This window comes from Protomyctophum parallelum (assembly GCF_964188405.1).
Source record: "Protomyctophum parallelum genome assembly, chromosome: 12".
In the NCBI taxonomy this organism is placed as follows: domain Eukaryota; kingdom Metazoa; phylum Chordata; class Actinopteri; order Myctophiformes; family Myctophidae; genus Protomyctophum; species Protomyctophum parallelum.
Window position 1 is genome coordinate 31,764,580 of NC_139712.1, and position 27,510 is coordinate 31,792,089.

General features: G+C 42.7%; 1 protein-coding gene across 3 annotated transcripts in view; it reads left to right on the plus strand.

Annotated features, from left to right (window-relative positions):
• plod2 (procollagen-lysine, 2-oxoglutarate 5-dioxygenase 2) overlaps positions 1-6,700 on the plus strand; it is a 40,821-nt gene extending 34,121 nt beyond the window's left edge. The window contains exons 14-21 of one of the 3 annotated variants that reach the window (XR_014570067.1): positions 262-324; positions 2,249-2,362; positions 2,662-2,727; positions 3,393-3,497; positions 4,210-4,356; positions 4,620-4,745; positions 5,298-6,389; positions 6,514-6,700. Coding sequence is in view for 2 of the 3 variants with exons in the window: in XM_083778597.1 (XP_083634723.1) it covers positions 262-324; positions 2,249-2,362; positions 2,662-2,727; positions 3,393-3,497; positions 4,210-4,356; positions 4,620-4,745; positions 5,298-5,453 (777 nt within the window). In the remaining variant the exon portion in view is untranslated. Of the gene's footprint in view, positions 1-261; positions 325-2,248; positions 2,363-2,661; positions 2,728-3,392; positions 3,498-4,209; positions 4,357-4,619; positions 4,746-5,297 lie in introns of all 3 variants that reach the window. The other 2 variants (XM_083778597.1, XM_083778598.1) reach the window with 2 other exon arrangements.
• Positions 6,701-27,510: the final 20,810 nt, after the last annotated feature.

The following is a 27,510-nucleotide window of genomic DNA, read 5'->3' on the forward strand; positions in this document are numbered from 1 at the left end:
TTTGTCTCGTTCACATGTCACCTGTCTAAACCAACCACCCCCCCCCCCCACCCCCCAGCATGTGTCGCTTAATAACCAAATAACCAAAAACAACCGAAAATATAGCGCTTCAGAGGGAATCTTGCTATTCTTTTTCCACGTGCGCACATTTTCTCCTCCTCCTGGGTTGCTCTGTATGTGACATACAGTATTTTTTGGCCTCCCTCTGCCTCCGTGAAGACATGTTACATTGTTTACAATGGTGCTTTTTCTCCATTTTAGACCAGTCACAGAGAAAAAGACTCCCCTTCTCCGGAATCATTCCATATGCTCAGGTCCCCACAGGTCTACATTTGTTTTGATTATTCTATTTTCTTCTATGTCCATTTCCAATGGGTGCACACGATAAAAAAAGCCATTCAAATTGTAAAAAATAAGGGAAAGAAAGAGAAAAAAACGTCGGCATAATATACTGTACACTAAAGTAGCCTACTGGTGTGTAGAATATTGCTGAATTTGATGAAAACCTTGGAATATTGAACAACGCCCATGGGTAGGTTTCAGACTATACGATAATCTTATTTTGAAACTCCCATGTGGAATACTCCTTCACATGGGATAGATATTAGAATAAACATCTCGATTTGAGTGCCGTCTACGTCTTTATAGAAGCATTCAGGAAGTCTGGCAAACCCTTTGGAAATCGATGTTCACCAACTGCCTGTGATAAAAAGTTAAAAAGTATTTAATAAGTTAAATCCTCAAGACTATGAATGTTTTATTTCTTCCTTTTGGCGCAAGGAGCCACCCATTTTTCGCTGGAACGTATTATCACTACGTTCTACTCTTAAGAGCCCGTTATACGGGTTGTGCACTTTAGTCGTAGTAAGTAATAGCAGTAATGCAATACAGTGAAGACATGAATAACAAGGAATTTAAAAGATCAATTCAAAGGAAGAGTGTAGAAGTAGGTCTTGAGCTGCGCTTTAAGAATGTCTACAGAGGCAGCCTGTCGAAGGTACATTGGAAGTTTGTTCCACGCCGTCGGCCCGTAGAAGCAGAAAGCTGCTTCACTGTGTTTTTTAGTTGCAATTTTTTTAGGCACAGCGAGCAGGCCAGCAGTGGAAGACCTGAGGGGGGCGGTTTGGGACATATTTAGGCAGGCAGTCATGTAGGTAGGAAGAGACCATTGAGAGCTTTATAAACAAGTAAAATAATTTTAAAATCAATCCTAAAAACAACCGGAAGCCAGTGCAGTGAAGCTAAAACTGGAGTAATACTCATCTTAGTTTTAGTTAAAACTCTGGCTGTTGTAATCTGTAATCTGTTTACTCTGGCAGTCCAGGAAAAGTGCATTGCAGTAAAAATAAATAAATAAAAAGACTATAGGAGGCAAAAGACGAAGAGATGCAGTCAGTGTCCACATGCAAGTCCCTGTCTTGCTTTTAACCCCCCAGACAAGCGCACACACACACGCACGCACACACACTACATAAGCAGCTGCGCTCTCCCAAACACATCGACTAATCTCAGACTAGGCTCCGACAACATTCTTTCCCACCCATTGACTCCTCCATCTGGTCTGAATTGCATTCTGAAATAGAATAAATTATGATTTGAGGTCATCATATTTTACCATATAAGGTGGGAAGGAACTAATAATAATAATAATAATAAAAAGTTCTATAATCTGTATTTCCGTATGTCACTTTAGAAAGCCTAGTCTGATAATGAGTCCAAATGCCTCTACCCCACACCCAAACACCCTGACCTTGCTTCACTGGATTGGGAATACAGTATCATTCCTGGATTTGCACTGTCCCAAGCTACTGTACCAAGCAACCATGTTCTCCTGCCCTTCCGCCTGGCCTGACCCTCACCCCCCAGCACCCTGTCCTGGCTCCAAGGCCACCAAACCCTCCACAGTCTGACTGACTGACTCCCCATAAATAATCTTAGATTATTTATTTGTGACTCTATGGTTGTGAACTTTGATTTCCAAATCTGATTTCAGTGTGACAAAACACACTAAAATCACTTCACTTTAGTGAAACTGTGCAATCAAACTTCTTAATTAGCTCAGTTTTCTGTGCACTTCCAATGTCAACTCTTTTTCATTGATAGATGTTCTCAAAGCATAATCAATCGCTGTAATTACAGTGGAGCTGCATGCATTTGAAAGTTATATATTGACTGTATAACAATGCAGTCTTTTTGAAACAGCAAATTATGTCTTGGAACTAACTGAAATGTTCTCCATCTACTCCAGGGAGTCTTCATGTACATAACAAACCGTCATGAGTTTGGAAGGATCATTTCCACTGCCAATTATAACATTTCGCATTATAACAATGACTTGTGGCAGATATACGAAAACCCAATGGTAAGTCATTATAATCTAACGTCATCCTGTAACAAAATTAAAGGAAAACCCATGATAAATTAGCTGTGATAAACAGCAGCCACCAGTGAAGATTATTAGCTGCAATAAACTAGACTATACAGATGTCAGGCGATTGTGAAATCAAGACTACATAATGGACTCCATTACTGATAAGGCTGTGATTGTGATTTGTATCCTATCCTGTCAGGGCCTGCCTTGCTAGTGAGAGAGGATTAACATTGTGGTATGCAGGTCAACAGAACACTGCCCACTAATCCCAATGTTCTTTTGCCCCACAGGACTGGAAGGAAAAATACATCCACCGCAACTACAGCCGTATCTTCACAGAGAATTTCATGGAAGAGGTTTGTAAACGTGTGTGTTTGTAAACGTGTGTGTGTGTGTTCGTTCGTGTTCCACATGAACATCAAACATGTCAAATTGGGTACAAAATGAGTATTACTCTTATCTTCCCAAGTCCGTATATACTGTATACGGACGTTGACGCTAGGTGGCGTCATATATATACGTACCCCAACGTACTATACACGGTCTATATAATGGTACGATCCTACGGAAGCTTTTAACATTGGTTCCTATATAGCAACGCCCCACCATTCCAACTATGGGATTGAAAATATATTCACAGTGCAAAGCAGATTTTCAAACCTCCATATATCAGATTTTAGGATCGTTGTCCTTGGTGGATTTTCTGCCATCCACATTTCGGATTTAATTTGTGCCTTTGTACCGCGACGCTGCCGCCATGTAAAAGCTTCTGACGAAAGGTAAAGAGTGTGTGTGTAGCGAGGGTGTGTGGGGGGCAGGCAGACTGCGTCTTTTAAAGTATGCTGGCACCTGGAACTGGGGTTTATGCTAACGGCTAGTGGTAAGAGATAGGATATAAGATAAATGGTATATGGTTAGAGCAGGTGTGGTAACGGTTTGGGTAAAGGGATATGAAAAGAATGTAAGGCAATGCAATGTCCCCAAAATTTGCAAAACATCGGTGTGTGTGTGTGTGTTGCAGCCTTGTCCAGATGTGTTCTGGTTCCCCGTCTTCTCAGACAAGGCCTGCGATGAGATCGTGGAGGAGATGGAGCACTACGGGTCGTGGTCTGGAGGCGCTCACGAGGTCAGTGCTTCTAAGACAGGCTCATTCTGCTGATTGAAATACCAATAAAACAACATAACCGTGACATACGATTGGACCCGTCAACAGGATATTGCAGTGCATGTGTGTACGCATAGTCGCATTATGCACGCATTTGGTTCACCGTGTTCTCCCGTTCGACCAACCTTACACGAACCGTGACACGCATGCTTCTTCTACTACTTTGCAATCATGCACATCGTGTACACTTACTTGCTGTGCGCGGTGCGTACACGGGCCATGCGTGCCTAATTTGACGACCGCCATTTCCGCGTCTGCTATATAAATATCATGAAATTAAAGGGCTATGAATTTTTGTCTAATTCATGTGGCCTGTTTTATGCAGTGCTACATTGGTAATTAATGTCGCTAAAAGTATGGGCCCCGGGGACTAAATCCTCCTCCTACATAAGACTGTGACTAACTTGGTTCGGGAAATGGCTGAGCTGGAAGGGTCATTAATCCTTATACAGGCAAAGAATAGTGCAGCCTGCGGTTCTCACACACACACACACACACACACACGCACGCACACACGCGCGCACACGTGTCATCATCCATCACTGTGAAGACTGTGGTCACACACAGACAGAGGATATTGGGTCATTTGTTCCATCCTCCATCACACCACAGACTTTGTTATATTTTCTCCTGTTTCACATACCCCCAAATCTCCCCCCGTTCCTCTCCTCAGGACAAGCGTATTTCTGGCGGTTACGAGACAGTGCCCACGGACGACATCCACATGAAGCAGATAGGCTTCGACAAGGAGTGGCTCCACTTCATCCGAGAGTTCATATCCCCCGTTACTTTAAAAGTCTTCTCCGGCTACTACACCAAGGTTAGTAAAACCGCCAAAAAACCTGAGAACATAATGCATCGGTGGCGGGGGAAATTAAAGTGTAAACGCCAACCCAACGCTGTTTGCCCAAGAGCTTAGCACTTTCCACAAGACTTGCTTTTACATGTATGGCACATTCCACGAAGAAAACGTGCATCTTTCTTCCAGAGGTTTCACAGAGGTTAACGGTGCATGTTTAGATATACAGGTATGCCAATGTGTTCGTTACTGATTGACTATACATTTTTTTACTTCCATCACAGGGCTATGCTATAATGAACTTTGTGGTGAAGTACACACCTGAGCGGCAAGCATACCTGAGGCCCCACCACGACTCATCTACATTCACCATCAACGTCGCCCTGAATCAAAAAGAAACAGACTTTCAGGTAACAAGCGCTCCACTGAACGTTATTCACGCGGCAGTACTGTGCTCTTATTATATACTCCAGAGTATGGATATGAGCTAAGTTTATGAACAAAATGGCTGCAGTGTTAAAACAATGGCCGTTACACTTAAGAGTGATGCGTTAATTGAGTGGAAAGAAAAGCAACTGCATTCCTCCAGGATTCCATACAGATTAGATAGTCTTAACTTTTCCCTCATACATTCATTCATCATGATCGCCACTCTCCCCAATCCCGTTCTGCCGAGCGCCTCTTTCCCCCATTACACACGTCAGGTCGATCTGGTATGCGAGAGTCTTTGAAGCATAAACGTTTTTCTTTGCACTCTTACGTGACCGTTTACTCGTCATTTGTTAACTAGGGTTCATGCCATTTGCTCCGATTTCTCCTGCATAAGTCGCTCTGACCCGGTTAAGAGCGTCTGTTAAATAATAAATGATCGTTAATCCAATACCTGCTTTCAATAAATCCTGTTTTTAAAACCCCCCTGAATCACCGTCTCTCCTTCTGTCCAACTTCTCTCTTCCCCCTAGGGTGGAGGCTGTCGTTTCCACAGGTATAACTGCTCCATATCGTCTCCCAGGAAAGGCTGGACCTTCATGCACCCAGGAAGACTCACTCATCTCCATGAAGGTCTCCCCACAACCAACGGCACGCGCTACATCGCAGTGTCCTTCATCGACCCCTGAACTCTTTCGATTTGAATATTATTATTATTTTGTAAATGTTCTGTTTTTGTTTTATGTCTATGTTTTGTTAAGTGGTGCTGTCCGGTTCTGTTGTTTTGATGTCTTGTGTTGTAAAAAAGCAATTGATAATTGCATTAAGAGACTCTCTGTTAAACAGAGTGCAGTGTCTAAGGGGTGAGAGACACTAAAGGATACTCATCCATGTGTACTGTGCATGTACACGGACAAGAAAGAATACCCTGCCGTCACGCTGCCAAGTCATCTTGTAACATGGGCATGACTTACATTTAAGATCATTTTGTTCTTTTGTTAATCAATCATGACAGTCTCTATGTTGAATATAGACTGTAACTTGTTGCGAGTGTGTCACCTCTACACTATGCATTTCAGGTCAAATATCACTGAACTGTCAAATACTGTAACTCACTTTTATTCCCATAATGATTAGCTTACCAACATTCCATTATTGTAAGGTTTCTAGTGAAGGCTCACGTGTGGAATAAAAAGTATTTTGCTAGTCTTTTAATAGTTGCAAACTGTTAATGTGATGTCGAATGGACTCAAGTTGCAATATGCCCAATGGTTAAAAAAAATCTATTTTTGTAACTTTGCACACCAGGAGAAAAAAAGACAGCAGAATTTAATATGAATTCTGGTTGAATGAAGTTCAATATTATGCTATACTTGAAATGTTTTTTTTGGGTGGGGGATTTGCTAGACTAAAACATTTCTATGATGTTTACTTTCTTTGAAGGTTGTGTGTAAGTGAACACTGAAACTCAGCCAGTTAAGTTGTTTAACTTATTGTGAAACTTATGACAAGAATTTAAAGGTTTCCTGACATTAATTTATTTATTTTTCTTGTTTCTTTTAGGTTTTATGACATTAATTACCCCCACACAACCTGGACTTTGAACATTCAGTGGATTTTCTGTGGTCTGGTGTTTTCTCTGTGTGTTCTGAAGCCTTTTGAGCTGCAATGAAAACAGGCAAAAAAAACAGTGACATCTGCTGGCAAATTTTGTGGACTCTTACCTCACAGTCCACAGGAAAATCAGAGCACTTGTTAGAGCCAGAAAACCCTAGACCACAGAAAATCTACTGAATGTTAAAAGTTCACGTTGTTTGGGTGCAATTGAGCTCAGAAAACCTAAAGAAAATAAGAAAAATTACAAAACTTTTTTTAATGTCACGATACTTTTAATAAAAATAAATGCAAAAAAAGAAATAAATAAATCACATTTTCAGATGTGTTAATGCCTCCTGTTCTGAAAGATACCCGAGCTGAACTTTGGATGCAATATCACGCCCCCCTTTGTTTTATTCTTTGGCTTTAGGATAACAAGATCCTGATGAGATCTTGGAATCGCCCACTACTGCAGAGAAAACCCAACAGAAATCAGAATGACTCGGCTAAAAATGGATCTATAGTGTTTTGGAACCCATGCATGTCATGATGCCCATAAAGTACAACGTAGTACCATTTTCTTTGGCTCCATGAAATGAAAAAAATATGAAAATAAAAAAAGTTAAATAAAGTGATATTTTCACCAGTGCCAGAGCCATATCAAAGTGTTGTTATGGATTGTTGCTCTATAAACGTGAGGGGATTTAACCCATTCAGGACGGGAACCCCTTTTGGTGTTATTATGCATTATGTTATACTTTAGCTATTGAAAAATAGCTAAAGCTCATAGCTACACTACAAGCTTGTAGATCTATTTTTTTTAATCGACCTCATGGGTTTTAAGACAGAGGAAAGGAATTAAGTGGGAGTGAAGACTAGTGGGAGGAGAAAGGTTAGGGGAGTTGAAGTGGGTGTTTATTCATCACATAGGGATGACCTCATCGGCTCATCCCTCATTAATCGCACTGGCCGCTTCCTGACCTCGACGTACAGCAATGGTTGCCATGTCTGCTTAATATAAGCGATTCAGCTGGTTTTTCTGGAAAGCCGCTTGTAAATATTGTTAGTTGAGGGATGCGTTAATTTGTTTCTAAAGTGTAGTTCGTTACTTATTTTGGACTTGCTTCCTATATTATGTCCTTTAAATCAGTGGTTCTCCTCAGACATTTGAATGTCAAGCAGCCCCGCAAATAAATATGTATTGTGCCAGAGATCCCCACACAATATATATTTAAATGTTTCAAACATATTCCAAATATTTATAAGAAAAAAAAAATCAAATCTACAAGAGAGTGAGCCATGAGCAATTAGGGATTCAGTGTTTTGCTCAAGGACACTTCGACACCAACTATGGGGAAGACTGGGTTCGAACTGGCAACCTTGCAGCCCCCGCCACCCAATAGCCATTGTATACAAGTTTAAAGTGCTTATGTGGCCTATAGTCGCTTCTTTTGGGTTTGTTTTCATAGACCTGGTTGCTTGTTTCTCACAAAATCTGGCAACACTGCTCGTACATAGCACCTCGTAGTACTGCTGCTACTGCATCCCCTAGCCAGACTATACAGAGAAAGTTACATCTGCTAGTTTATCCAAACGTAACCACTTGGGGAAATGAAACACGGTATGCAACCTTTACTTAGGCTCAGTGTTGTAACTATATCTCACCTCTTTACCCTGGCATCAAAAACTCATTACTTTTAGCACCTGGTGCCTCTGGAGGCATGACTGTTTTCCCCCTGAAGGCTCATGGTGTCAGTCTGCTGGGCAGTGGAGATCGAGCTCCCTGACTAAGCACACGTACTCACCACCACACCCTGTGAAGCTGGTTGGAGGCTGGATGTTTGAGTTGTCGCTGAGGGGGGAGGAAGGGGCAAAAATCGAGAATATTTAGGTCAGCTCTGGGGAAAAGGTTGGTTCCTGCTGAAAGAGTCCTTTGTGGGCGGCTGGGTGCCCACCCGCACACGCCCACCCTCGCCCAACCCCCGGTCTGCTCAGGGTCCACGGCAGACCCACTGAAAGGTGACATTGATCATAGCCAGTGAACCTGCATACCTTCCTCACAGTATCAAAATGCAGAATGGAAGAAAAATCTGTCTCCAAGCTCTTGGCCTGTGTTGTAAGCTAAGAAAATGGAAGTAATGTGGCTTTTGATAGCTTTTCGCTCATCTCTGATTTATAAGACGATACTGTACTAGGTTACACATGTAATATGCTCAGGCAGGACACAGGAGGAGGCCACAAACTCCCGGTATGTTTGACAAATAGCTATGCTTCGTGCCACAGCTATGAAAAGCTACATGTACCTCTAAGTGCAGGGTGCCCGATGAAAGATGGTGATTATGCCAAGTATGGTATCCATGCTCGTCGTCTTGACCACACAATGGATCTGAAGACCAAAGTGTCTCGCGATGATCATGAGAGCCGAAGGCTGGAGGCCATCGTGTGAGATCATGATGTGCAGTAGAGTACAGCACATGTGGGGCCCAGAGGCCGAGGGAGGCAACCATGCCATGTGGCATATCTGCTGCCGGGCAGTTTCCACCAGGTTCTGTGTGCCATTTAGCCACCTGTCCTAGTTCACTTGGGGAGAGGGTGAAAGGAAGTGCAGGTCCACCGATGCCAGACGTCTGTCCAGTCATATGCCACAGATCTAGTAGGCCTACCAAACCAAATGTGGGGCAAAATGCTGACATAGCCATAGCTACTGGGCCCACTGGGTGCATCTCTAATAAAAAAAGACTTAAACTGTAACGGTCGTTGCTACTGTTGTTGCTAATACACTAGTGAATTAAACCACTTTCCTGCATGGTGCAGCATACTTTTTGCCAAACTACACTCATGCAACAGCATCTCCTTCACAGGGATTTATTTCTGTAGTGCTCCTGGTAGACAGATTTGGGCTTAATGCTGCCCATCCTCTCGCCAGAAATAGATGCTGATGGGCGTGGTGGATAGCCATGGGCTGAAATCTGGCTGAAATCAAGCCAAAACCATGGAGAGCTGAAGGTATTCATCTTGTAGCGTGCATGGTTCATGGTGCAGGTGCATGTGATGTACCACAGACGGTACCATATTTTATCACTGTAAATCTCACAGATTATAGACTGGACAGAATGGGAGACATTGCTGTAGGCCCAGTGGAGCACTGACTTGAGTCAGACAACATTAGTGGAAAAGTACTGGGTTTGATAAAATGCCCAAGAGTAGACAAAATAGTACACTGACCAACCCACCAATGCAGCTGTGCGTACACAGTAAAACCCTGAATGTTAATTTAACTGAGCATGTAAAAGGGTCCATGTTTACAGTTACACTCAGTGAAATTACCATTGGAGAGTTAAGTTTGCTGTGTAGCCTACTAGCGTGTGTGTGTGTGTGTGTGTGTGTGTGTGTGTGTGTGTGTGTGTGTGTGTGTGTGTGTGTGTGTGTGCGCGCGTGCGTGCGTGTGTGTGTGTGTGTGTGTGTGTGCGCGGCAGAGAGCTTTTAACTGTACAGTGCATCATTCAAGATATCATGAAATGTTCTAAATCTACCACTTTACTGATGCAGATGCATTTAGCTGCACACAGTTTATATTCTCAATAGACTGTAGACTTTGTGGTCAGTGTATGGCGAGAGCCGAGACGTATAGGGATGCATTTAATAGAAGAATGTTTGACACAAGGTGCCTTTGTGTAACCTGCTATAAGTCTATGCCATGAGAGTTCTATGAGACCTTTGTAATGGAGTTCAAAGTTCTCTAACTTGCCTGCTGCCAGTGTACATGTTGGTACTGTATAGAAGAAGACACTGACGGTAGGTTCATAAAAGTTTAACGCACTGTCTGTTCTGTCCTTTGGGGAATAATGACTTGCTTTGACTCTGGCACCGTTTGTTCTTTTGGATTACCTATTCTGGCTTTGACTCTGCCATACCTGCCCTTGGACCACCACCCCACCCCCCCACACACACACCATTATTCACTGATTAATTATTCACTTATATTCACTGATGATAGACGGTATTATTTATTGATATATTGCAATGTTACATCATTATGTTAACTCATTCGCCCAGAGACCCAGTGGCAGATGTCTAGTGTCAGAAGTCAATTTAAATGTTTTATTAACATTTAATGTTTTATTAACCTTTTATTAATACAACTGTTGACACACGAGATGTTAAGAGGAAATGGGAAAGTGATCTTGGGGTTGAAATTACAGACAAGGTTTGGTGTGGACATTATTAGAAAATGCCAAAAAACGTTCTGTGTGTGATAGAGCTCGTCGATTCAGCTAAGAACCATACACCGATTACAGATAGATTGATTGATTGATTGAAATATGTATTAACAGTTTGCAGAATTACAGTACATTTCAAGCACAACACAATACAAAGACTGTTAACTGTGAGTGGACGACCCAATAAAGCATTACACTTGTTTACAAGAGGGTCCACCTTGTTCAAATCATCAAAATATTTAGAGACGTATGTGGCAGGGGACGGGATCAAGGTGTCTGTGAGTGGGTGACAGTGACAGGGCTGGCTTTGCCAGCTCACAGGCGCACCTGCAGCAGGAAGCTAATGTGCTGAGAGGCTGGGTCCAGACAGAGCCACACAATACTCCACATTCCTGCCTGCTGTCATAGCACGCCATAGTACATATGTATAGCATAGTAGTATATATATATATAGTTTATATGTATAGTCTCATAATATAGATATTCCACTGTTACTTTCTTAGCTTACGCATGTTTTATGATAAATGCTTTTTTGTGATGTATTCCCATGCTTTTTGTTCTTGCTTAATGTAAGTCGCTCTGGATTAAGAGCGTCTGCTAAATGCCTAAATTGTAAATTGTAAATTGTATTTTTAGAGCACGCGTAGGTCGTAGAATAGCCCGCGGTATCCGTGCGTCTGGTGTAGCTGGTATCATTGACATATATTGGTTCTATCCAAACGCACTGTACGCGCGCAGTAAACGCGTGCAGTAAACGCATACGCACGCGCGCAAAATTGCCTGGTGTAGCTTGGCCGTCAGTCAAATCTGGTCAAATATATTTTTATGGTACGATTTAGGTATGTGTATCTGTGCCCTTTGTTCCACAACGTGTCTGAGCTGAGCCGTCTGTGTCTTTTTCTGCTTTGTCTTTGTCATAAAATGTAAAAATCAATACAAATATTGAAAAAAATCAACAACAAAAAAACATGTTTTATTCTTATCTATGTTGGTCTCTTAGCTCTTATACCTGTACCTACCCTGCATCCACTCTTACTGCTGTTGCTGCTATGACACACAAATCTGTATCTTATCTCACTGAGGAAAGAGCATCTCATTAAGATCTGCCCAAAAGTATTTTATGTGTCCCAGCACCTCAGCTAAGCTTCAAACTGGGTGAGCTGTTTTTCTATAATAAAATTGAATTGAATTGAATCCTGATTGTTTCTGCATATCACTGACAGAAAGCTACTGTATATCGAATAATTGGGCAGTAGGCTAAGCAGAGGAGCAGCAGGATCAAATTAGACGTTGTTAAACAGTACTTTTAATAGCCTGGGACACCTTGACTTCACCACTACCTAACACCTTGTAAAAGACTCATTAAACTTTACAGGGTGACGTTTACTGTCTGGGACAGTGTGTGAAGTGTTATGAACGTCACTTGAATTCTAATCATTTTATATTATTATTATTAGTGCAGTTAAGCCATCTTATCAGTATCTAAGAATATCACGTGTCAAACCAAAATATGTGTGGTTGAAGAAAACTATTTAGAGGTGGAGGTAAACCACATGTATGTGGAACGTTGACACATATTGTACCATTTAACCAAAAATAATTCATATAATCATGACTCGAGCCCAGCCACCACCAGGCCTATCTATCTCCCAGGTGAGTAATCAGCTTTGTCCACAGCCCAAAATACCAATTACCGCTGATTGTATGCTTGGAGCCATATCAGCACCTTCCCTCTTCCCTAGCCACTCTTGTTTACCATCTCCAAGTAAACTGGGTGCAGGCACCATTTAGCCAAATTACACAGCAACGCTCTGTAAAAACAATCAGCAGCCCCGCACTCCCAGACAGCATTTATTGATTTATGGAAAAGGCAAAAGTAGAGTCGAAGGAGGGAGCAGTGGGAAGATGGGGTGTTGTGGAAAACCGCAGATGCCCGGTTTACAGTAAGCGTTGGAAAAAAGAAAGAAAAAGAAAGTCACCCAACGTGTCTATATTGAGCCATTTTGGATTGTCTTCCAGATCCTTCCGTTTATTTAGTTTGGGGTTCCTCCCTCAGTGCTGTGCTAGTGTGACTCCAGAAGAAAGCAAGCGTGTAGGGTTTTATGGTGTTGCCCTTGCACAACGCTGTCCAGAGGGTCTACGTGGGTGCATGTGTGTGCATGTGCGTGTGCATAATGTTGAACGATAATGTGTGCACTAGGGAAAGAGCAACAGGGGTCCCATCTACTATGTTTGTATGTCAAACAGTCTGTCTCACTGAAGTGTGTTGGCAGGAGCTGCGAGAGTGGCGTCATGATTGGGGGGAGGTATGTGGAGGATGGTGAGGGTGTGTGTGTGTGTGTGTGTGTGTGTGTGTGGGGGGGGTGTTCACGTGATTTATTACACATGAAATCTCTGTGGTATATGACAAACGTCTGTGGTGTAAACGCATATAGGGCCATATGGGCCAGGCCAACATCTGGAAAAGTAGACTATACAGTAGCCTATAAGAACCTTGACTTGAATATGAGCATTACTGTAAGTACATGGTGTACATTGGCTATGTATTGAGAGTTGGGGGAACAACAGCCGTCTCTTCGAATCACAAGAAAATTCTGCATATAGGGCAGATTTTGAGCGGTGCCTAACCGCTCCATTACGTAGCAATGTGTGTATGTACAGTATGTATGTCTGTCTGTACCCGTGTCTATCCAAGCACGGAAAGCTGCAACATGGTAACTCTGTCATTTCTCGACCATTTTGGACGCGGGAAGGCTCGCCGGAACCGGGCCGGCCACCTGGGCACGTTCCTGGGGGGGATGTTTCCTGGGACCCCCACACGGTATAACTCTGTCATTTCTCAAAGAGCACTACAATACAGTTAGGAGCACAGTACAGTACAGTAAACTATAACAATAGTGTATAGTTGCACCGCTCAGTTCACACGGGTGTGATTTTTTTATTATAATTTTTTAATTGCTGGCCCATCTCCATCTCATCCCTCCAGCCAACTCTCTCAAGTTCTCTTCTGCGGACAGCTAGAAAGAAATATGACATACTCATCAGCAAGACCACCCAAAGTGCCACACATTAGAAGCTTGGAAACATTGTCCAGTTAACAAGCGGATGGGCCTGATAAATGTCTGTGTTGATGTTTCTTTAAGACAGGCTATGAAAGAAGGCAATGGGGGAGGGGCTCTGATAGAGATCGTTACTGTAGCTTCTGTCTGCCCCATCACTGTCATGTTTATGTACAGTCCATTTCCGGTTCAGTTTGATCCCTGCTACTTTGTGATTGTTGCAACGGTATGTTGCCATTGCTGCTGGCCACCCATGCTGTTCCCTTCATGAATCAGACTGAGTACTCAGTCCTAAATATATCTCTGTTTGAGGCCTTTGCTTTGGAGACTGCAATAATGGAACAGGATATTCTATTGGGGTTATTTCAGCATGAATGGAATCGTACTAGGTCTATTTGTGGATCTACTGTCGAGAAGGGCTTTGGTCGTGAATTATAATCACAGAATGAACACAAACTTTGAAAATAATGTGTGTTCAGCAACACAGTGACATAGCAACCTTCTTCTATGCATGCAGTATGGAGTGGAGTCTACTATGATGAAAGACTGTGTGAGGGAAATATCTCGCTAATCTGAATGCGCCGCAGGCTCATTTGCAAAGCTGATCCAAGAACACAAAAAATGCTCCGAACCCCGCAATCATTTCAGTGTCAAGGAGGCTATATTTAGCCTACTTAATTAACTTGATGGTACTTGGCTGCAGTGGTTACAGCAACTCGTGCTCAGTTCCCTGAGAGGGAGAAGAAAGGATGTGTGTGGGAAAAGGACAGGGTTCGAGTCGTGTCCGTGACATGAGCATCATAGGAACCACGTCTGACCTCATGCCACAGCCCAGTGTCTGTCTATCCTGTCTATGGTATGATCGTAATTGCATGTTTTGCCGAAGTAGCTCTCGTGGATTTGTAGTTAGCACTTCTTCGAGGCCCATCACATGCACACAAAGGATCCCCAAGGCGGCAGCTAGTATATTTGGGGCCGCCTGTGTGAACTTATTGCCCTCCCGAGGAACCGTAGACGTGCCTGCTGGCAATGCAGCACTGCGGTGACCGTAGCACGAATGAAGACAATCCCTGTGGCAGTGCTTTAGCGGTCCCACCCTAATCCCTTCTACACCATGCCCTCTGGCTACCAGTTGAAAGAGCAGCCGAAAGAGGTTTTTTTTTTTTTTCTTTTGTTTTGTTTTCCCCAGAGACGACTGTTGCATGTCTTCAGAGGACCTCGTCCCTCCGGATGCTTTGGCCAGTAGCTGAGGATTCTGTGTTGTGGCCTTACTGCTGGCTTCTGCTTCTTGTCCTTTTTTATGTGCAGAGACATTTACAGTCCAAGGAGAAGGGTAAATAGCCATGCCATGGTTTGTTGACTTTCGATTTGATGGGATTCACTCAGGCACTTGCGCACGCACGCGTGCACACTCATATACAACACAACCATGCAGTATGTGTGGTGAGACAGAGTTTCCATTTGAGAAAGTCCAGTAATTGACATACAAAAGACGGATTCAGATCCCAGGCTTGAAGGACTAATCAAAGCCACCATGAGAGGTGTTCCAAAGAGAAAGCTGAGTAGTCTATCAGGGTTGTGGTGTGATAAAGCCACAAAACCCCAGCCAAACACATGCATGCACGCACAGAAAGTTGAGCAGCCCTTCAGGGTTATATGGTGTGAGGAAACTCCCAAAAACGAAAGCCAGTCATTGGGGATCGAGACTGGGCTGAATGAACCCATGGTTTTACATCCTGCTCTATCGCTGCAACCCTGTCCACACACCCTGTACCTTTAACCACATCAACCCTAATGGTGTCATTAGTTTAGACATTGTCATCATAGAGAAACATTTTCACAATTCTCTCCCCCCCAACCTCCTTTCCACAATAAAAACAAAACAAATATCATACGTGTGAAGTGAAGGGAGCCTTTGGGGGCACACATTATGCAAGCAGCTATAAGACGAGGTCAAGCCCAAAAAGAAAAACAAATCACACTTGTGTGAAGTGAGGGGAGCTTATCATCATACATCATACAAGGGGTTTGTTTGTCAACGCTGCAGTCCCGTAATCAGAGTCAGACTCCATTTGCATGTATTGAAATGCGATTTCTTTGCCGTGGCCAAAAAAAAGGCAGAAAAGTGGATAGAGCAAAACAATTTACTCACACAAAGCCAGGGTCACACAGGCAAAAAAAAGAAAAGAAATGGCACATCAACGAATCACGTTGTGAGATTATCCAGAGAAGGAGCTTTACAAACTCATAGATTAATGAAAGTTAATTGAATAAGAAATGCCAAGCTTTCGGTCAGGCGACCTTCATCGGAGCAAAGCAAAGTAAAAAAAGCACAAAGACGCTTTGCCAAGATGACGACCATCTGACTGAAAGCTTGCCATTTTTAATTAAAGAAACTTGCATTGATCCAAAATCGCAGAGCTCCTTCTCTTCTTCTTTTCCAAGAATAGCCAAAGTATAAAACTTAGTGGTTTAAGTGGTTATATTATGGCAAACAGTGGAAGTCTGGAGGCAAGCAATAATAAAACAGCCAATTCTTTATTATTTTACCCGCAGTGAAGAAGACAGAACATTATTTTAACCGTAGAGCAGTACAGAACATCCTGTCAACTCGTGCCCTAATTAAAGTAATGCATCTGCCAGGTTGTTGCATGACTGGCTGTGAGGAAGTGAATAGTGCACGGGGGCGAAGTGACAGGGGCGTTCCTGAAAACTGCCTGCTCGCATTGCTTTTATCGGAAAGCAAATATTTTGCATTCCATTAAGTCATTAGGTTTTTCTTTTCTTTTTTTATCTCTTTCTGTGGAATCTGTACTCCCCCACAAAGCAGTGCTTGTTACACAGGCGAGTTAGAATAAGGTATTTCCACTGGGAGAAAAAAAAAGGCACAGCATCGTACAGTAAAAGCATATTTTTCTCCATTTCAGCTAAATTAGCTGCTATATGTTACTTATCGACTTATTATTATTCCTGGCTGGCTGGCGAGGAAATGAATCGCTCCCCTATCTGTGCAGTAGTAGGTGCCACTTTGTGTAGTATTATTAATACGCTGGGTTTAATGGATGGAACCACAGGCCGGAAAAGCACAAGTTAGCCGGAGGTCCTCTCTGTAAGACGACGTGGGTAGAATGAAGCTTTTGAAGGTCAGGGTTTGGTTTAATACCGCCAAGCAGCCGACCAGAACTACAAGGTCAAGCAATGGCCAGTGACACATGCATGCACCACCCAACCCATTCCCACACGCACACACACACGTTTGTATTATACTATATACTTGGGAGGACATCAACACGTATAGAATGTATGAATGTAATTTTTTACAATTTCAACACGAACCCTAAAATAGCCGACCTACAAACTTGTATATCGGCTATTTTCAGTGCACGACCCAGCACGCAGCAAACTATATAAATCAGGCATAAACCCTCACAATTGACTATTCATGTAAACCTACTATACTCGTGGGGACGTTCGGCCATCACGTATAGACACACACACACACACACACACACAGAATACAAAATCACACACCCCACCCAGGAATCACATGGGAATGCAAAGCCGCAGTCTGGTTCGCAAGGTCAACAGTGTACAGTCTCTCTCTCTCTCACTCCCCCCCCCTCCTCCCTTCCTGTGTCTCTTTACAAATCAATGCTACAAAAGTGCAGTATGACCACTGAGAGCAGTGTCGGAGGGAGTACTTTTTTTTTTTTTGTGCTTTGTTTTTACTTAACCCATTTAGATCTGAGGCCAATAAAAAAAGGCTTCTAAATCTTAAAAGTTTTCTGAAAAACCTATGTTACTAACTATGTGAGTGGTTCTCAACCTTTCCATGTCAAGGACCCCCGGAACTATCTGTATTTTGCCACGGACGCCCCCATCTGAAAATATTTTGTTCCACGGACCCCCCAGAAGCATTTTTGAGTTAAAAACGTTCACTCTGAAAGAATATAATATTCAAAGATTTGCGACACATTTTCAAAAAATTTCAACAGCTTAAGTATAACATAATGTTTAAAACACCAAAAGGGGTTCCCGTCCTGAATATTTATTTATTTCACTTTCAAATAAAATACATAATATATAATAAATAACTGAAAAACCCTCTACACTCAAGACACACTATACTGTATGATCATTAATCAATGATCTTTGTATATGTTTGTTCTGTTTTTTATCATTATATTTGCCTGATGAAGTGGATCGAAACGTTGCTTTTTTACCTTTAATAAGTCTCAAGGAGCTCTAGAAACTAGTGTGCGGATGTTTTTTCCTCTTTGATTACGCTTAACTGACCAGGCAACTGGCCTGACCTGAACCCCTCAGAGAATCTAGGTTGTACTGTCAAGGGGAAGGTGTGAGACAGATTCAACAATACAAATGAGTTATGCTGCTATCAAAGAAAATCTGGGCGTCCATAACACCTCAACAGTGCCACAGGCTTATCACCTCCATACCATGCCCCATTGATGAAATAATTTGTTTAAAAGTAGCCCAGACTACGTCTTGAGTGCATAAAGTATTTTCATTTTCATTTTCATGAGCTGTATATGCCATAATTATCAAGATTAAAACAAAAAAAGGTTTACTTGCCAGTTGCCACTTTGTGTAGTATTATTATTACGCAGGGTTTAATGGATGGAACCACAGGCCGAAAAAGCAGAAGTTAGCTGGAGGTACGTGGGCAGAATGAAGCTTTTGAAGGTCTTGCGCAATGAATCTAGAATATGAAAGTTTCACTTTTTGAATTATATTATGGAAGAAAATGAACTTTTCTACGATATTCAAATTTTTAGTTTTTTAGATGCAATGCAAGGGGTCTGAGCACATATCCCTCTGGCTATGTATTTGTGGTAATGCATCTCATTTTGTCGCACGTTCTCTACATAATGTGCAGTACACTAACTAAGTACTGCACTGAATATTCAAGCTCCTGTGTGTGTGTGTGTGTGTGTGTGTGTGTGTGTGTGTGTGTGTGTGTGTGTGTGTGGGTGTGTGTGTTTGCGCAGGGTTCATATATTATTTTGATATCAGCATACTGTATGTTGACTGTTGAGACCAATTACTCGGTATGCTTGTCAAGCAATTTCTGTGCTGCATATTTAGTTCATCCAGGGAACTTTGAATTTTGAATGCCAAGTAGACTGGCACAGATACACTACAGTTGTTATAATTTATAGAGTAAGGACCTTCAATACGTTCAAGTGTGTACTGAAAATGTATTTTGGGATTTTAAAGAGCTGGATAGATGTTGGGGGACCCATGTTATTGAACAAACAGGCTATAGCAATAAATACTATCAGAATATAGAAACATACTGGGGGAAAAAACTAAAAATGTCCCCTAACTTTAAGCGTTAAGACCAACAGACAAACTGTCTAGAAGCTGCTGCTATTCTTTTCTTTCTTTTCAAAATCTTTTTATTTTCGTTTTATAACAGTATTACAATTTACAATTTACAATTTAGGCATTTAGCAGACGCTCTTAATCCAGAGCGACTTACATTTAAGCAAGAACAAAAGCATGGGAATACATCACATAAAAGCATTTATCAATATCATGAAACATGCGTAAGCTAAGAAAGTAACAGTGGAATATCTATATAATGAAACTATACATACACTATACATATAAACTATACATATTTACTACTATGCTATACATATGTACTATGGCGTGTTATGACTATATACAATACAATTATAGTGCTGTCTACATAACATGCTATAAGTCTGTGTCAAATGCTATCTAAGCCAACAGAAATGCTATCTAAGGGGTTAGGGTAAGTGCTATGGGCCATGATGGAGTCTGAAAAGGTGGGTTTTCAGGCTACGGCGGAAGATTGGGAGTGATGCTGCAGTTCTGACTGCAATGGGAAGTGCATTCCACAGTTTTGGAGCCAGAAGGGAGAAGAGTTTGGGACGTGTGGAGCGTTGTCCCGGCGTTTTTAGTGAGGGTACTTCCAGTTTCCCTGCGTTGGCTGATCTGAGTGCGCGGGAGGGTTTGTAGGGTTCAATCATACTTGTAAGATATGGGGGAGCCATACCTTTGGTTGCTTTGAATGCCAGTATCAGAGTTTTGTATTCTGTGCGGGCAGCGACCGGGAGCCAGTGGAGGGAGCGGAGCAGGGGGGAGACATGTGAGAATTATGGCTGGTTGAAGACCAAGCGAGCTGCTGCATTTTGGATCAGCTGGAGAGGCTTAAGTGCACATGCTGGTAGGCCAGTAAGGAGGGAGTTACAATAGTCGAGTTTTGACAAGACTGTTGTCTGGATTAGGAGCTGGGCTGATTCCTGGGTGAGGAACGGTCTAATTCGTCGTATGTTATAGAGTGTGAACCTACATGATCGAGTGACAGCTGTGATTTGAGCTTTGAACGAGAGCTGACTATCCAGGACAACACCAAGATTCCTGGCTGTTGGGACAGACGTTACCAGGGCGTTGTCTACGGAAATAGTTAGCTCCCGCATAGGGCAGGACTTAGCTGGGAAGAAGAGAAGCTCAGTCTTGTCTGGGTTCAGCTTGAGGTGGTTGGAGGACATCCACTGTGAGATGTCAGCCAGGCATGCAGTGATGCGCTCTTCCACCTGAGTGGCAGAGGGGGGAAAGGATAGGAACAGTTGTGTGTCATCGGCGTAGCAGTGATAGGATATATTGTGAGCAGAGATGATAGTGCCAAGGGATTTAGTGTACAGTGAGAAAAGGAGGGGACCAAGTACAGATCCCTGTGGGACCCCAGTTTGGAGGGTTCGGGGGGATGATAACAGACCTTTCCAGGAAACCTGGTAGGTCCGGTCGGTGAGGTAGGAGGAGAACCACTTTAGTGCCGTTCCACCGATGCCTAGCTCCGCTAGGGTGTCTAGGAGCAGCTGGTGGTTCACTGTGTCAAATGCTGCTGATAGGTCTAGGAGTCTTGAATCCGGACTGGTTGGGATCCAGCAGGTTGTTCTGTGAGAGATGGAGAGAGAGCTGGTTGGAGACGACACGTTCAATGGTTTTAGAAATAAATGAAAGGAGTGATACCGGTCTGTAGTTCTTGACATCTGAGGGGTCAAGGGTTGGTTTTTTGAGGAGTGGTGTTACTCTGGCTGACTTGAGGGCAGATGGGACGCAGCCTGAGGTTACTGAGGTGTTGATGATGGAGGTGATGAAGGGGAGCAGATCAGTATGCGTGTCAAGTCACAGATTCATAGAACATTTTAAATTAAAACATTCGATTTTAGTATCAGTGACTGTGGGGTAAACAAACGTACTGTATAAATCACAGAGATCGTGGGCAGACATTAGAGCCATATGGAATCCGTGTTAACGGAATCGCGGACGGAATCGCGGAAATGACCAATAAAAACGGAATTGGAATAAAACGCAGAATATTGCGGAATTGGCCCTAATCTGGGCTGAAATTCAGTTTTCGGGAGAAAATAGAACATGATTCAGTGGTCAGGTTTGTTCAGAAATCAAGTGAAGACGGCCGATTATTATATTTTGTCATAAATGCGCAAAAAAGTACAACAACCACTCTACTCTCATTGAAAATCCGGTAGAGTACGGTTGTAAGGGGATGTATAGCTTAGCTGCGTGTCTGTAACGCCGAGGAGGAGTAGACAGAGCACAGCGCTCTCTCTGCCTGCTCCTCGGCTCCCTCCCAGTTCCACACACACGGAGACTGCATGTAAAGAGAGAGAGGAGTAGAGGACCAGGTCTAGGAGTAATACTAACCTTGTAACCATAAGCATTGCTGTTTTCATCTTGCATTAACAAAAATAAAATCCACACTGAGAGGGACAGAAGGTGTAAGTGGTAGACCTACAAGGCTGCATTAGCCAACGCTAGCTCCTATGCTAACGCTGCAAACTTACAGCAGTGTGTGTGTGTGTGTGTGTGTGTGTGTGTGTGTGTGTGCGTGTGTGCGCGTGCGCGCGTGGGTGCGTGCATGCATACGAGTCAACTCTGAATGTTTTCTAAAGGACAACTTTTTTTCCCCCATCCTGACCAGCCTATTATTATTATTGCATTTTGGCTGTGTGCAATAACTAACTGCAAGCCAATGAAGAATGAACCAATCAGTAGCATTGTCAGTATTTGTCTAAAAAAAAAAAATGTTTTAAGCCTGTGCCTGCACCTCATACAGCACTATGTTCCATATTCTGCCACAGTACATGTTTGCACTTTAATTAAATTAAAGCTGCATTTGATAGGGGGGGGGGGGGGTTGTTACTGAAAACGATGTTGGTGCTTCTTGCACTAACTTTTTATAAGCAATAAATGTTCTCCAATGCATTTAAAGGAATTATTGTGTTAGAATTTATGTTACTGTAAAAAAAAAAGTTTTACTTAAATTAATATTGGTTATATCGGGCTTTTTGATTCTCCACTAATCGGTAATCGGAAATATCGGCCAAAAACCATATCGGTCGATCACTATTTTTTTTTTTCCCGGTAAAGAAACTGCATAAAAAGCAAAAAAACGAATTCAGAAATATTAAAACGGAAAAAACGGAATTTGGGAAAAAATAAAACGGAATTGGGAAAATAATAAAACGGATTTCATATGGCTCTAGCAGACATATTAAGAAGACTGTTATTGTGCATAACAAGGCCCTTCAAGACAAAAGAAAAACGAAAAATATTTTCTCCCCAATTTAGTATAGCCAATTCCCAATTCCCCAGCCTCTCTACAAATACTCCATCTCTGCTAACCCCCACAATCAGTCATTGGGAGGGTGAAGAAAGCCTCAGGTCTCCTCCGATACCCGGGCCGTCAAGCCAACATCTTCTTTCCACCCGACAGTGAAAGGTCTCACTAGGGGGGGCGTAACGCATGTGGAGGTACACGCTATCCCCCCCACCTCCTCCCTCCCCTGAACAGGCGCCCTGACCACTTGTGGGGATCATCAATGCAGCGACAAAGATGAGCCCTCCCCATTCAGCTTCCCACCCGCGAACACGGCCAATTGTGTTCGTTGGAGCGCTCGGCCAAGCCGTATGCACCATGAAGACTAAGCTCCATGGTGGTGGGCAGGAACTTTACCCTGCACCACCCGGACAAAATCCGTAGGAGTAATAGCAAAAAGTGTGTTTAAAAAAATTAGCTGCTCACACACACACACGGACACACAGGTGAAATAGTCATCACATTCTGGCCTGGTGGCATGTATGGCAAAGACAATGAAATGGAATTATATTATATTTTATATATTATTGAGGATCAGCATCTCCAAATGAAATTTGAGGCCATGGTTCTCAGCAGGAAACTGATGGATTGTGCAGACTAAGTAGGCAATGAGACATGCAGGTGAAGGAGTTTAAAGGCGTAGTGAAAATACGTTTTTCACACTTTTAGACCATATCCGTGGTCATCATATGGGCATACCTAACAATGGATGCCAAAGAAATGGGCAAATTCTCATTTCTCATGTAGAGATACACATCGATAAAAGCCAATAAAAATGAAGCTCACCCGTTTAATTCCCCATATCTGTGCATCCGTCCAACACAGCTGCTACTGATTACAGAAATCCTCAGTTTTTATTCCCATTCAAGATGACATCCAGACAGTATTACTCGTTTTCAACTTAATCATCACGCTAAAATATGTATCTGAAAACATTATAGGGCAGAAATAAGCCACATAACAGTAAACTGGTACAGCTGGCCGACTATCTGACTTGTAAACAAACACACACCATGCTCCTGCGTATTGCATAGCTACCGTCCCTAGCTACCGTCCCATCGCCTGAAGGGATGTGATGTTCTGTTTGGTTCAGAAACTTCAGAGCGGTGTTTCAAGTTTGAAACCGTCTGAAACTTCATAATAAAATGCCCACCATTTCCGTTTCCCTACACCTTTAAGTATCTCAGGGTCTTGTTCACGAGTGACGGGAGGACGGAGAAGGAGATCAGCCGGGGAATCGGAGCGGCAGGGGCGGTATTGCAGTCGCTGTACCGCACTGTGTGGGTCATGAACGATACAATAAGGTCACGAATACAAGCGGCTCTCCCTTAGAGATAGGGTGAGAAGTTCAGTCACGTGAGAGAGACTAGAGTTGCTGATTCTTTGCCTGGAAAGGAGCCAGCTTATAGGTTCGGGCATCTGGTTCTTACCTACATTAAATTGCTTATGGTCAATACAAGTAAATTAATATACTGTACGATAGCCTTTCCACACGAGTAGCTTTAGACTTTCATGTACCACTACCACAGCCGATCAAATCACTCAATTAAGGTCACTCAAACAATGTCCGGGAAGCAATTTGTGAGCAGTGGAGGCGAGACACCACAGGTGTTGATTTTTACATTCTTCAAAATAAAATAAATAAAGCATAATTGGTCTTACAATACTACAATGAATGATTTTAGACCAGTGGCACTGACTTCAGGGGCAATGAAGTGCATGGAAAATCTCGTCCTTCAGTCCATGTTATTCTGACTCATTGGACCCCCTACAGTTTGCCTACCAGCACTGTCTGGAACATAATTCTACATTGGAACACTTGGACAAAATCATGCACGTATGCTCTTTCTGGATTACAGCTTGGCCTACGACGCAAACTGTGAAACTGACAAACCTCGGTGTACCAACACCTACCTGCAACATTGGACTTCCTGATAGACAAGCCACAAATGGTGAGGATGGTAAATAAGACCTCAGCCGAGCTCACAGTTGGTATCGGCACACCGCCAGGGCTGCTGCCTAAGTCTTAAACACTATAGTACTCCTTGTAGAGTAACATTGTGATAAAGTATATCGATGACACGAGTCACAACGTACCATCAGTGTACAGCGAACAGGTGAAGAACACCATCAGCGGCTACGGAGAGGACAATGACCTCATCCTCAATGTGGACAAAACGAAGGAAGTAACTCTGGATTTTAGGAAGGGACCTCCGTCACTTCCCACACTGCGACCCCTCACCATCAAGCAGACAGATGAGTTGGAGCAGGCAGACAGTTTTAAGATAATTGGTTTTCATGGCCAACAGAGAACTCGCTGAAAGCATCCTTTTGGTCAGGAACATTTCTATGTTGATGGTGATTCACTTGATGAGTTTATAAGATCCCATGAGAACAAGCACAGCACAACTCACTGCTCATTATATGCTTGGGTGGTGTGGCTCAGGGTAGAGGACAGAGTACAGCAACTTGCAATGGGCCTGGTCTACAAAATAATGGCCCCTGTAAAACGACTAAGCTTATCACCAGAAATGATGCCCCTCCCACCCTCCGGTACATATTTTTCTTGGTTACTATTAGTTTATACTGTATGCTGTTTTTACATATCATTCATTGTATATTATTGTTTTCATGTCTTTAAATGTTTTGATGAATTGAATACACAGGAAACCCCAAAGGAAACAAGACGTAAGGCTTTCTTGGTTAATCCTTTTAGCATCCTTTTGTATGAAACTGTACCTCTGTGCTTGTTTTGCAAACTGTTAATATAAAGTATTCAATCAATCATCAAAGACAACCTGAATGCAACCCTGAACTTCCAGCACTGACGTAAGATGTATAAAATCAAGCACATTATGATGAGTCAATCTGTGCCATGTGTATTAACTACAGAGGGAGTCCCTGTTGAGAGGATATCATTTCCATATCCATGGTTTACGAGTGAGCTGGGAAAATTCCATAACTTTGACTGATGAATATGTGATATATCTGGGAAGCTTTGAAACACACAAAATCGTTTTATAATGAGGAAAATGAGTCACTGTCCAGGTGTGTTCTCTTGCTCTCTGAACTATCATTCTACCACACATTGGTAGAAGTAGTGACGCACAAAGATGCACCAAGCGTCGTTTTTGGTGTATTAACTTTGTATTTAGGGTTTCTTCCTGGAGGCTGAACCCGTGACAGTCAAACGGGCCAATGAAATAAAAAGTAATATAGTGACATCACACTATCAACCCCTCCCCTAACCCCTCCCCCTTTATCATACAACTACAGCTGTGATCACCACCCATCACCACCCACCAGGCAAACCAGGCATACTTAATGAACTGGTGGGCGTGTCCACATAAAAGCATGATTTTAAAAAATACTGTACACTTTTTGGAAAAAGTTCTTCCTCCTTATATTATAATAATACCTGATGATCATGTTTTAGGGTGGAAAAAAATCGTGGCACTCTGCATCTTTAATGAGTTGGCAGTGACAACGTCACAATGTTGCCCTACGTCACAAAGAAAAACATGACCTCACAATTTGTCAGGAAACCTACAACTACAACAGCCAAAAAAATTAATAAACTGAAGACGATTATGGGACACGTTGAATATTAAACGGCAGTTGAGGCAGGTTAAGATTTCATTGCCAACGACGCCTGGAGATTTCCATGATGCTGAAAATGAACAACACTGAATGTGAAGCAGATGCGGATAAGATTAACATCCAGACATTCTGTGAAAGATCCCTCTGAATCCGCTAACCAAACAGAACACAAACACACGTGCTCTTACATCATCTCCGTGGAAATCTCAGTAAACACCCCAATGTCCCAACAAACAGGATGGTTCTGGTCTGGACATTCTGTAAATGTGTCACATATTCCAAGAAGAACCTAATGTCACCAGCATTATGAAAGCACAACATCAGAGGGTGCTCCACAAATCACATTCAAGTAAACAGTGTGACTCCTTACTAAGGATGGGACTATAATAATTGCTATTATCGTTTATCGTGATGAAATATTCTTTTCCACAATAACCGCAACGTGTCATTTTCACATCATACCATCCCTACTAAGGAGAGTATCGTTCAAAACCACTCAAAGAGCACTTACAGGTGGCTGCAATTCTGGCCCCTGTAAAAAGTCCAAGCTTATCTCCAGAAATGCCCCCCACCCCCCACTGTAGCCTACATATTTGTATTTTTTTCATTTTTCTATTGTGGACTATTGCTCCTTTGGGAACAATATCCAGTCGCTGAGAGACGAGCCGAGGGAAAGAACAAGACACAGCTGGAAAACATGAAGGTCATTATTTTAAATTGCTTGCACAGCCCATAAGATGCAAGTCTCCACTGAGAAAAAGCCAAATCGTCTGGTTCTGGAACTGACATCTGTGATGGCAGACCAGGCGTATGTGATGCCTTCTATCAACTACATCATTGAACTTCATCATTGGATCAATATATACCATGGAAATGTAGAGGAACTGAAGGAGCTGGAGCTTATTTAAAAAGGAAGGTCTTTAAACCTGTCTCTTAAAAGCATCAACGGATTGTGGAGCTCCTAATTGGTCCGGGAGTGAGTTACACAGTAGAGGGGCAGCGGAGCAGAAGGCTTGGTCAAATGGGTGTTGGAAAATAAAAGGCAGGTAAAGGGGCAGGCCTCGTCTCATCTGGAATCTCTGGTCTGGACTATAGGCTTAAAGCAGATGGCTATACTCAACATGGGCTTCACTCAGTAGTATGTCAGTTCTGCCACTCATTTGGAAGGTGTACTGTTAGCCCATAAACTATCGGAGATGATTTGTCCAAGACTCAATCATCACTGCTACTCTGACCGTGTCATGCACACTGCACTAATCCTGGCGGCCCCAGACTCTTCCACTACTATACTGTTTGCAGTGCTCATACCTGTCCAAGAGCTATGACACATTGTCATGGCAAGAACAACGCACAAACCAATGAATTCAATATAACTTAAGCTATATATTATGCGGTATCAGGTGGCTCAGGGGTAGAGTGGCTGGATGGTAACTGCAAGGTTGCCAGTTCAAACGCGGGCTCCCCCAGAGTTAGTGTCGAAGTGTCCTTGAGCAAGACACTGAACCCCTAAATTGCTCCTGATGTGCTGGTTGGTGCCTTGCATGGTTAACGCCGCCATCGGTGTATGAATGTGCGTGTGAATGGGTGAATGTAATGC